We start from the raw sequence: 12,528 nt of genomic DNA, 5'->3' as shown, positions 1-12,528 counted from the left end.
AACATACATTTTAGCATGCATTAAAGTGCTCTAATATGCATTTTACCATTGTTTACTACCTTTGTACATTTATGGAATGTTGCAATAAACGTATAGTGAATGTCCAGCCAAAATAGTTTTTATCTTAGTTTTGTGAGGAGCGGGGAAGTATTCAAAAGAGCATGCAAAGATTTTGTGAATGTACAACTTACTCTTACTTATGTAATGATATTTTTTTTGCTCAGGGGATGGAGGTAATGATGTGAGCATGATCCAAGCAGCTGACTGTGGGATTGGCATAGAAGGAAAGGTAATATTATTTTGTTTTAACATTCTATTGGCATGCTGGCTATAATCACTGTGTTTATAGAAACACCTTCTTTTAAACTGTATATCTTAATTGTACAGTAGAATATTCGTACACGTGAGTTATAGGCGTGTGGCTTCAGGTATTTGGACACTGGCAAAGCTTTAAAAGACATGTCCCCTGACAGCTGCTCTAGAACCCTACCCCAACTTCGTGAGTCCTCAGTTTTGTGCCTGTAGATGATGGATTTTTACTCCTTCATTGAGAAAATAATCCTTAGCTTAAATAATTTATTATTTGTCTTTAATATACTATCTTCAAATTCTTCCCTCAACTGATCACTGTCTTCTATGCCAACGTGGAAGCAGTGTATCCATATCAGAGCAACCTCTTTAAAACTTTGGTAGTTGAACCCAGACCCCATACTGTGGGGACGGCTTGCAATAGGTCCAAACAATAGCAGTTATCCCATTTAAGAAGTAATTAACAAAACATTTGGCATTAAATGACAGTATTACATCCCATAAGACAGGTACAGGGAAGTAAAAAAAAAAAAGAAGAGCAATACTTAAACTACAGTAACCAGGCTTCAGTCTATACAATATCAGCTGTTGTTATTCAAATTGGTTAAAAAGATATGTGACATGGCGCATTGCCAAAAAGAACATAGATAAAAGTCACCCACATGTAATAGGATGTTGCAACCAGCAGTCCCAAATTTTATTGTATTTGGATAGACAACCCCTATGATTATAAATAAGCATTTACTTTCAGCAGCCAGGCTTGGAAGGTAGGAGGTAAAGCTTGCATCCAGTCTCCTGCTATTAGCTTTCTTGCAGTGAATAAAGTTTCATGTAGAAATATTGTAATAAATTGATCTGCATCAGGATTTGGATTTAGCCCTAAAAAGCATTGCTTGGGATGTAGAGTTAGTGGGGAGCCCATTGTGTCATGAAGAAACTTCCCCACTTGAGTCCAATATCCTTGGATATTGGGGCAGGCCCACAATAAATGAAAGGATGTGTCTGGAGCAAATTAGAGCATTGGGCATAACGGACTATGGTAAGGCCAAAACTTGGATAGGCACATAGGGATCAGATAGGTTCTGAAACCTGGACTTTTTATACAGTTCAGCGTCATGGTCAGGTAAGAAGACCCAATGTTTGCAATGTATTCTCCTTGCAGTGTAAACATTTCAAACTTGGTGCTAAAAGTAACCTCTAAAAGCTCAGTCTCAAGTGGAAGACCAGGTATTACATCACACCACTGGTTGTGTGCTTTATTGCTACTTCCACCTAGAGCCCTTATGAGGTACTCAGGTGCTTTCTCATGCCCCTTAGTCGAGCATGTTTTACAGAAAAGCCTACACCTGGGTTATCACAGATGCTTTATGTACATGCTTACCCTATACTGTACACCCTATTCTGTGAGTACCCACAGAGAAATACCCTCACCTGTAGATATGACAGGGACCAGGCGAAAAGGAACCATTTTAAAAATCACAGGCAAATATTAGCTCTGCTGAAGACCCGCATAGAGCTCCACCTCAGAGTTACGGTGCATCCCACCTCAGAGTAAGCACAGGCTCTATCACTGGTCTAAGCATCCAATTCTAGCTTTACTTCACTCACGGGAATAAGTGGCCTATTTGAGTAAAGCAGAATTCTCTGCATCTATGTAACATTTCCTTCCAAGATTTATGGATTTAATACAGCCACCTTCATCCAGATCAAAAAAGGCCACACCTCTTCTCCTTCTTCTGTTTCACAACGTGAGCCAGATCCCGATATACTGGCCTAAAGGATGCAAACACAGAAGGGATTGAAGAGGATATTGAGGCAGTATGGGAAGAAGCTGCAGAAGATTTTTATTCTCCAGAAGGCTGATATATTGAATAGGGAGTTTCACACCACCTGCTTTCTAACATTTAAAAGATCATTGCTTGTGTCTGCAAAATCTTTGGCATTGTGCAGCCTGACTCTCCTCTGTCTCCATGCCCCTTTGGGTATAGAGACCTGCAAAATCCTGTAAAACATTCCCTGTTTATGAACAGATAGGATGTGCAGTCTATTATGATTGGATCACTCCAGAAAGGATCTTCACTTCTGTCCAAATTTCTGCTAAACTCTAGTGAAAAATAAATTGCAAAGAAGTGGGCTGTTCCTTTGATTGATCCTGTTGTCTCTGTCCTAATCAAGCATCTCACTATACATATAGAAGAGGTTCCTTCTTCAAAGATTCTACAGATAGAAAATTTGAGACTCTCTCTTTATTCTTGCAGGCCCTGCCTTGCAACCAACTCTTACTGCAATTTCAGTACATCTAACTGCAGATACATGGGCAGTGAAATACTAACATGACTACTACTAGAAAATAGAGTTTAAAACTCTGCCCCTCACCACTTTCTTCTTTCAAATCAATCAAAAACTGCCCAAAGACAGTTGGATTTGTAGAATTCTGTGAACCATCATTTGTCCCAGGTAGCTATAGTGCCAGTACTGCTACAAGACAGGTTAAAAGGATTCTACTCAAACCTGTTTATGGTACCATAGCCCAACAGGGTTCCTTCAAGTTGTGGAATTTCACATGATATATGCAAGGTTAATAATTGCCTCCCTGAGACAGATAAGAGGATTACATGGCATCCACGGACAGCCAAGATACCTATCTATATTACATAATCCAATTTACCCACATCGTCAGCTCTTTCTGCAGTTTGCCGTGGCAGAGAATCACTTCCAGTTTGGCACACAGCCTTTTGGTCTATCCTCAGCTCCCAGAGTGTTCACAGAGTTTTTAGCAACTCTATTTACCCTTCTTAGAACTTGAGGCATCCAATTCACAGACCATCAAGATGACTTTCTTCTGAAACTATCAGAAAATGTCTACAGAAGAATTCAAATGCTCCATGCCTTTGGATGGGTGATTAATTTAAACATATCTGTTCTCCAGCCTTCATTTTGCCTGGAATACTTGAGTTTAGTCCTAGGCACATCATAAACTAAAGTCTTTATTCTATAAAAAAAAGATTTTTTTCTCTAAGAGCACATGCTCAAGAATTGAGATTTAAGAGACAGTCCACAATCACATTCTACATGAGAGAGCAAAACCTATTGGTAGTTTCCGTCAAGGCAGTACCAATACACCCACTTCCATTTATAAACTCTCCAACTAAACATCTTGATGACCTGGAAATAATAGGTTCCTTATATTTATATACCTATGTTCCTGTCCAGCCAAGCAAGGAATTCCTTATCTTTGTGAATCACCACCCCAACAATGCCCATTAAACCAGATCGGTGGGATTTTACTGGGCATTTCGGCAGCAAGCCTCTGTAGCCCAGTTGTGTAAAACCACCACCTGGTCTTCTGTTCATAATTTTCAAACTTTTACCATGTAGACATCCAATCTTCTGCAAATGCAAATGTCACTCTGAAGTTGGATCTTCTGGCCCATGTTGTTTTGGCCTATTGGCAAAGTAATGTTTAACTCATTGTTGCTCATACTGTTTATGCATTGCTTGGGAACTTTCCTGGTGTCCTTGGTCTGGTTGCGTGATCTTAGGGGTTCTCTAATTCCAGTGGTGGGTGGGTCGTAAAAATGGTCATTAGCAAGGGTTCCTGCTTGGCCTCGTGACCAAGCAGGAACCCTTAATACTGACCATTTTGTGCCAGACACAAGTTTTATACATCTGAGATCCAGAGCCAGTCATTTTCTGGGTGGAATTACATCATTCTGGTGAGCAGCATTTAAGACCCACCCACCACTGGAGTAAGTGAACCCTTAAGATTACGCAACCAGACCAAGGACACCAGGAAAAAGGATTCACCCTAATCAGACCGAGGACCAAGTGATGCCGTGGAGAAGTTATACTTTTTTCAGAGGGATTTCCACATAGAGTCCAGCTGTATTTTATACGCAGCAAATCTGGCCGCAGAGGGGCTATATCTTTTGGAGGAGTTGCTGTACAAAAAGATCATTTGTTTTTTGTTTCTGGTGAGTGCAATAAGATGAAGGATTGTCACGGATATACTTATCACTCCATCTCATTTGTTACAATTCAACACTTTTGGACACTTTAATTTGGACTTTTTGTTATTTATAATTTTATTCATTTATGCACTCTAAACATCTTTTTATCACGCAGGTCATCAGTCTTAAGAATATAATTATTCTAGTGTTTTACTAGTCGTTTCACTTTAATTTATGATACACATTAGCGCTGCACCTTTTTTGTATATGTTTTCTTCTAAGATTGCCCTGTATTTGGCTCCATCCATCTTCCCATCAACTCTGGCGAGCTTCTCTGTCCCTGCTGAAGAAAAGCATCCCCACAATGTGATGCTGCCACCACCATGTTTCACGGTGGAGATGGTGTGTTCAGGGTGATTTGCAATGTTAGTTTTCCACCACATATAGCATTTTTTAGGCCAAAAAGTTAAATTTTGGTCTCCTCTGACCAGAGCACCTTCTTCCATATATTTGCTGTGTCCCCCACATGGCTTCTCGCAAACTGCAAAGGGGAATTTTTATGGCTTTTTTTCAACAGTGGCTTTCTTCTTGCTACTCTTCCATAAAGGCCAGATTTGTGGAGTGTACAACTAATAGTTGTCCTGTGGACAGATTCTCCCACATGGGCTGTGGATCTCTGCAGCTCCTCCAGAGTTGCCATGGGCCTCTTGGCTGCTTCTCTGACTAATGCTCTCCTTGCCTGTCAGTTTAGGCGGACAGCCATGTCTTGGTAGGTTTGCAGTTGTGCCATACTCTTTCCATTTTCGGATGATGGATTGAACAATGCTCCATGAGATGTTCAAAGCTTGGGATATTTTTTAATAACCTAACCCTGTTTTAAACTTCTCCACAACTTTATCACTGAGCTCTCTGGTATGTTACTTGGCATCCATGATGCTATTTGTTCACTAATGTTCTCTAACAAACCTCTGGGGGCTTCACAGAACAGCTGTATTTATACTGAGATTAAATTACACACAGGTGGACTCTGTTTACTAATTAGGTGACTTCTGATTGCAATTGGTGTGGGATATTGTAATTATACAGTGGGGATCGAAAGTTTGGGCACCCCAGCTTAAAATTTGTATTAATGTGCATAAAGAAGCCAAGGAAAGATGGAAAAATCTCCAAAAGGCATCAAATTACAGATTAGACATTCTTATAATATGTCAACAAAAGTTAGATTTTATTTCCATCATTTACACTTTCAAAATAACAGAAAACAAAAAAATGGCGTCTGCAATAGTTTGGGCACCCTGCAGAGTTAATATCTTGTACTACCCCCTTTGGCAAGTATCACAGCTTGTAAACGCTTTTTGTAGCCAGCCAAGAGTCTTTCAAATCTTGTTTAAGGTATCTTTGCCCATTCTTCCTTACAAAAGTCTTCCAGTTCTTTGAGATTTCTGGGCTGTCTGTCACGCACTGCTCTTTTAGGGTCTATCCATAGATTTTCAATTATGTTGAGGTCAGGAGATTGTGAAGGCCATGGCAAAACCTTCAGTTTACGCCTCTTGATGTAATCCCCCGTGGATTTCGAGGTGTGTTTAGGATCATTATCCATTTGTAGAAGCCATCCTCTCTTTAACTTCAGCTTTTTCACAGATGGTATCAAGTTACCATCCAAAATTTGCTGAAATTTTATTGAATCCATTTTTCCTTCTACTCGTGAGATGTTCCCTGTGCCACTGGCTGCAACACAACCCCAAAGCATGATTGATCCAACCCCATGCTTAACAGTTGGACAGAGGTTCTTTTCATTAAATTCTGTGCCCCTTCTTCTCCAAACGTACCTTTGCTCATTCCAGCCAAAAAGTTCAATTTTAACCTCATCGGTCCACAGAACTTGTTTCCAAAATGCATCAGGCTTGTCTATATGTTCATTTGCAAAGTTCAAACGATGATTTTTGTGGTGAGGACGTAGAAGAGGTTTTCTTCTGATGACTCTTCCATGAAGACCATATTTGTACAAGTATCTCTTTATAGTGGAATAGTGTACCACAACTCCAGTGTCTGCCAGATCTTTCTGGAGGGATCGTGCAGTCAAACGTGGGTTTTGAATTGTTTTTCTCACAATCCTGCGAGCTGTTCTGTCTGATATTTTCTTGGTCTTCCAGATCTTGCTTTAACTTCCACTGTTCCTGATGACTGCCATTTCTTAATTACATTCCGAACAGAGGATATTGACATCTGAAAACGCTTTGCTATCTTCTTATAGCCTTGTCCAGCTTTGTGAGCGTCAACTATTTTCAGTTTCAGTTTTCTAGACAACTGCTTAGAAGAACCCATGGTGCTGATTGTTGGGGCAAGGTCAGATGAGTCTGGGCATTTAAAACCTTTGAGATTGACATAACCTGGTTTTCCCAGACGATGATTGAGAACAATCCATGACACTGGCAGGTCTCAGCTTTGCAAAGGGGGCAGTGCATGCTATAAATTCTGCAGGATGCCCAAACTTTTGCAGACGCCATTTTTTTGTTTTCTGTTATTTTGAAAGTGTAAATGATGGAAATAAAATCTAACTTTTGTTGACATATTATAAGAATGTCTAATCTGTAATTTGATGCCTTTTGGAGATTTTTCCATCTTTCCTTGGCTTCTTTATGCACATTAATACAAATTTTTAGCTGGGGTGCCCAAACTTTCGATCCCCACTGTATGTGTGTGTATATATATATATATATATATATATATATATATATATATAGTTCATATTCACGCTATTGACCAAAAAGATAGCCAAGGACTCCTTACTATGTTAATTTATGCACAAGGTAATTACCTTACCTTTGTTATGTTAGGGTTACCCTGTGGTTGGATAAATATGTGGAGAGTCAGGGGGAGATTCAGAGCAGGTTATTTGCAAATCTACCAGCATTGTAAAATGTACGTTTGTCTGATTAGATTTGGAAAGGTCTTAAATATTCATAGTGTACTTATTTATGGTGAACAGAATTTCAAGGTGAGTCTCGTGTCCACCTTTGTACAACGATGTTAAAGACTGCAGTTTTGCCACAAACAAGACAAGGAGTATCTATTTAACTTTGTAATTAAAATCTATGCATACAGCTGTTCTAGTTCTAGACATATTGTTTGTAGCACATAAGATCAAACATGCTTATAAAACCAACCAATCAGATTGCTTAACACTTTGGTCAATGGGAAAAGGTGTATATTAGGGAAGGTTTTTTGGTTGAGTTCAGGAGTAAGTGGGACAGGAGAAAGTGGGTCCTCTGAAGGTGTCTGATACCCTGTCTGTTTTATGGATTGTTACTGAGCTGATTAAATGCATCTCTCTGGAAAAGAACTGTTGGACTAGTTGCTGCGGGAAAATACATTTATAAATAAGTTATCCTCCAAATTGAGATAAGACAACAATTGGTTTCACTAGATTTTGGTTAGGGGTATCAGAGTAAAGGGGACTGAATACAAATGCATGCCACACTTTTCAGATATTTATTTCTAAAAAAAAATTTAAAATTTCACAATGATGTGCTACTTTTTGTTCGTCTATCACATACAATCCCAATAAAATACATTTACGTTTTTGACAAAATGTGGAAAATTTCAAGGGTATGAATACTTTTTCAAGGTACTGTATACTTACAGCACAGCTGAAAAATAATCTTGCTAATACTGTTAATACGAGACTAGAGCTCCATCTACTGGAATGTAAAATATTGAGCGGGGTTGTAAGCCCAGCTTGACTTATACAGAATTGATGCTTTTTTTTTTTAAACATGTATATGACTTGAAATAGTTTAGACTTGGTGAATTACATCATCAGTCTAAAAGCAGAATAAACCCTAAATAAAAAAAAGTATATTGCATCTTGTCAATTCTTAAATATGGTGACTGCATTATTTTTTTCCTTTATTTTCACCTGTTCATCTGGTCAGTAGTTTTATTTTACAACTTCCTTTAACAGATCAAGCTGTCCAGCAAAAGTGGCAGTTAGAGGATTGAGACGAGCTATTAAAAACTGATCATTGCTCACAGTGGTCATTTTATGTAAAACTTTTATCCTTGTTGTAGATGCTTAAAAAGGATTAGCAGGAGTTCAACCTTAAAGTGGTTGTAATCGTGAGACATGAAATGTGAACAAAACATATCCCTCTATAGTGTGTACTTGTCTCTATCCAGGGTAGTAAGTGTCATTTCTATCTGCTGCTTAATTCCTCTGCTATCAGAATGAACCACTTCTGACACGTTTTCTTGACACCAAGAGAAAAATGGTGATGGGGAGGGTCCTCAAGCATATTGACAGCCTCAGCTCTCTTCCTGTGAGTTGTGTGGAGGGGGTGTCTCCTCCCTCCAAACAGCTCTCAGAGCTTTTCACACTGAGCTCTGCAGAGTGTAATTTCTGCTCTCTGCCTCTGTTTTCTGAAATCTCAGACAAAGTTTATAAATTCAGCATTTTGAACAGCTGTAGAGAAAAGAAGACTGTAGATAGACAGGTGCAACTTTTGTAGGAGGATTTGTTTCATCTCTGTGTATCACCTGAGGCCAGTCACTTCACTGGGTATATGTAAGTGTTTACAGACACTTTAATTTGTTAGTTAAGTCTATGTAAATCTGCTAGTACATCAACCCTTTTCAGAAAGATGGCAGTGCTACAAGTGTGGCTGCATTGCTCCTCCTTAGAGTGAAGCCACCCCAAGACGGGAAGTGTGTTAATGGGCAGATCACCAGGTAAATAAAGGAAAAAAGCCTAAAAAGAACTGAAAACCACCATGTATAAGCATTGGTTTGGGAGTTCTAAGTCATTTTCTAGCAAAAAATGCAGTTTTGTTACATGTATGATAGAAATGTCAGAATTGGCCTGGTAGGCAAGTTGTTAAATTGGGTTCTATTTAAAAAAAAAAAAAGGAAACACCATTACTAGACTACAAAGGAAAGTTAACATTTAAAATAAAAGTATTATAAATGTTGATTATCAAATGACAACACAGCACTAGCCATGTCCCCATCATCAGATAATAAATAAACAAGCCCCCATAAAAATACTACCCACCAAACTTCCCACTATAAGGAGAGTTTTGCTGTGTACAGTTTTGAAAGTACTCTCAGTCCAACTTTCCTAGACAGTCAATATTACTGTCTTAAATGAACGGGGGACTTGGGAGTAGAGATCCTTCTCAGGGAGTACGTGGTAGGTGTCAAAACGCGTATGCAACTGATTTCGCTGGTCAAACCCAGCTTCATCAGAGATCAGATACTGTCCAGTTACACATTACAACAGATAGCCCCGGTGATGATGAATATATAGATGTATAGATAAACCCAATTACTGTGCATTTGTTAAGATGTGCCAACACAGTGTACATAGTAGAGAATATCGCCTTTTTTATTTTTTTTGTACAATAAATGGTCTTAAGACAGGAGCATGGCTAGTGTACTTTTTTTGCTTAATATTTGACATTAATATTATTGTTATTTTATATGGTAACTCTTTGATGTAGCCTAGTAATGGTGGTTCCTAATTTTGTTTTGTTTTATGTCACGGTAGTTTCTGGACAGGTAAGAGGTTTTTAGGCCTACAATTGGGTTCATGTTTGTGTGCAATTTGAATATTTTGCTTGTAATCAGTTCTATTCATCATTTTATTGCAGGAGGGAAAACAGGCTTCCCTTGCAGCTGACTTTTCCATCACGCAGTTTAAGCACATTGGCCGACTTCTGATGGTACACGGTCGAAACAGTTATAAAAGATCAGCAGCACTGGGACAGTTTGTTATTCACAGGGGCCTTATTATTTCCACTATGCAGGTAATACCATAAGTGCCATTCAAATCATAAAAAATGCTAACTATATCTTTTATAGTATAGGATGTCTGTGTTGACTCATGCCACACAATTAGTCACTAAACTGCTTTAGCTCAGAGTCTATATTGGTTACAGCAAGCTTTTAACTAATTGTTAACAGCAGTGGCTTCCTCTTGACTGTCTCAAACTTCGAGTACAGTAGTGCCCATTCTGAACAAGCCAATATACAACTGCTTTGTTTTTTCTTTATAATTTCATTTTAAATTTATCCACCTGGGTCAGATGTGGTGGGTCAAATTAATTCCTTTGTTTTATGAAGGCATAATGTGCATTTCAGCAGTTCTGATCAAAATCTTTTGGTTCCTTTTGCCGATTTCATGATAAGCTGGCTTTTGATCCCACTTGAATTCTTCTCAAGCCACATTCCTACACTGATGAATACCACAAAGGCAGCAACAGCTGTACACAAGCTGGAAAAGTGAAAAACACAAATTTATACTGTACCTGTGCTAAAATTCAGTATTTCAGGATAGACATTTGGCCACATGGGACATAAAGAAAAGTTTCCACAGAGCTTCACTTCCGGTTTCTGTTACTTGCAATGCAAGCATCGGGAACCCAGAGGCTAGTGAAGAACTAGCCCGGGTGATGATGACGCTGGACCCCACATCTGTGACTTTTTAAATTGCAATTAGTGTCTGTGTATAACTAGTCAAAGAATTTGTTAGCTCTCATGTGAATGCACAGAGCAGGCTAGATACTGAGCCATGGGGAGCAGAAAAGAGCTGTCAAGAGACCTGCATATCAACGTAATGGAACTTTATAAAGATGGAAAAGGATATGAAAAAAATACCCAAAGCCTTGAATATGCCAGTCAGTACTGTTTGATCACCTATTAAGTGGAAAATTCATATCTTGATACCAAGCCAAGGTTAGGTATACATAGAACGATTGCAGCCACAACTGCCAGGAGAAGTATTCGGGATACAAACTTAAACCCACAGGTAACCTCAGGAGATATAAATGCAGCTCTGGAAAAAGACAGCATGGTTGTTTTCACGGAGCACAATATGATGATACTTGAACAAAAATTAGCTGCATGGTCGGGGTACCAGAAAGAAATGTCAGTACCACAAAAAAGCCAGATTACAATATGCCCGAGAATAGCTTGACATTCCTCAGCGCTTCTGGCACACTGTAAGCTGGAGTGATGAGACCAGGTTAATTTGAGGGTATGTACATCCAAATTGGAGGAAGGGTTTAGGAATTACAGCTCTTAAGAGCAGCCATCCCCCCTTTTTCAAGGGACCAAAAGTAATTGGACAATTGAATCAAAATCTCTTTCATGGCCAGGTGTGGGCTACTCCATTATTTCTTCATCGATTAAGCAGGTAAAAGGTCTGGAGTTGATTCTAAGTGTGATATTTGCATTTGGAATCTATTGCTGTGAACCAACATCATGCGTTCAAAGGAGCTGTCCATGCAAGTCAAACAAGCCGTTGTAAGGCTTCAAAAATGAAGAAAATCCATGAGAGAGATAGCAGCAACATTAGGAGTGGACAAATCAACAGCTTGTTACATTCTTTTTTTTTATTTTTTTTATTTTGTTTTTAAATGTATTAAATTTTCCAGTACAAAACAAAGAAAGGAACAACCTTGTCCATAAACACTTCACATGTACTTAAAATTCTATTTTACCTCGCCTTACCCCCTAGCCCCACCCTTCCTCCCACCCTCCATTTACCCCAGTCCACGTCCTATAAACCAATTTCTCTAATAGTTGTCTATCTATATCCATATCTCTTCTCTCACACCTCCACTCTCTCTTTTGGGTAATCCGTTGAGCCCTCTCTAGATTTCCGCCTAGACTCCGACCAACTCTGGATATCTTTTAGATGTTTTAAAGTTTAACTAACTGTTCCACGTTTTCCTAAATTATTCTGTTTTGAAAATTTCTCCAGTTTGGATGTACATACCCTCAAATTAAACCTGAGAGTGTGCACTTTCAGCCTATATCCATTATATAACTATAGCTTGAATATGTTTTGGTAAATACCTGAAAAAAACTAAATTTATGTTTGTGTCCAAATATATATGGACCTAACTGTATATATGTGTGTGTGTATATACAGGTGAAACTAGAAAAATTAGAATATTGTGGAAAAGTTCATTTATTTCAGTAATGCAACTTAAAAGGTGAAACTAATATATGAGATAGACTCATTATATGCAAAGCAAGATAGTTCAAGCCGTGATTTGTCATAATTGTGATGATTATGGCTTACAGCTCATGAAAACCCCAAATCCACAATCTCAGAAAATGTGAATATTGTGAAAAGGTGCAATATTCTCAGCTCAAAGTGTCCCACTCTAATCAGCTAATTAAGCCATAACACCTGCAAAGGGTTCCTGAGCCTTTAAATGGTCTCTCAGTCTGGTTCAGTAGGAATCACAATCATGGGAAAGAC

The 12,528-nt window shown here is 38.7% G+C and overlaps 1 protein-coding gene across 2 annotated transcripts in view; it reads left to right on the top strand.

The window, feature by feature from the left end:
• The window catches only part of ATP9B (ATPase phospholipid transporting 9B), a 451,056-nt gene that overhangs the window by 411,846 nt on the left and 26,682 nt on the right, over window positions 1-12,528 (top strand). For both annotated transcript variants that reach the window (XM_089682349.1, XM_089682348.1), the window contains exons 23-24: window positions 225-289; window positions 9,908-10,063. In XM_089682349.1, the coding sequence (XP_089538475.1) occupies window positions 225-289; window positions 9,908-10,063 (221 nt within the window). The remainder of the gene's footprint in view (window positions 1-224; window positions 290-9,907; window positions 10,064-12,528) is intronic.

This window comes from Staurois parvus, unplaced genomic scaffold (assembly GCF_062004578.1).
Source record: "Staurois parvus isolate SC_StPar_1 unplaced genomic scaffold, SC_StPar_1.0 ptg000287l, whole genome shotgun sequence".
Classification (NCBI taxonomy): Eukaryota; Metazoa; Chordata; class Amphibia; order Anura; family Ranidae; genus Staurois; species Staurois parvus.
Note: the sequence above shows the minus strand (reverse complement) of the source record. Positions and strands in the feature narration are given on the sequence as shown.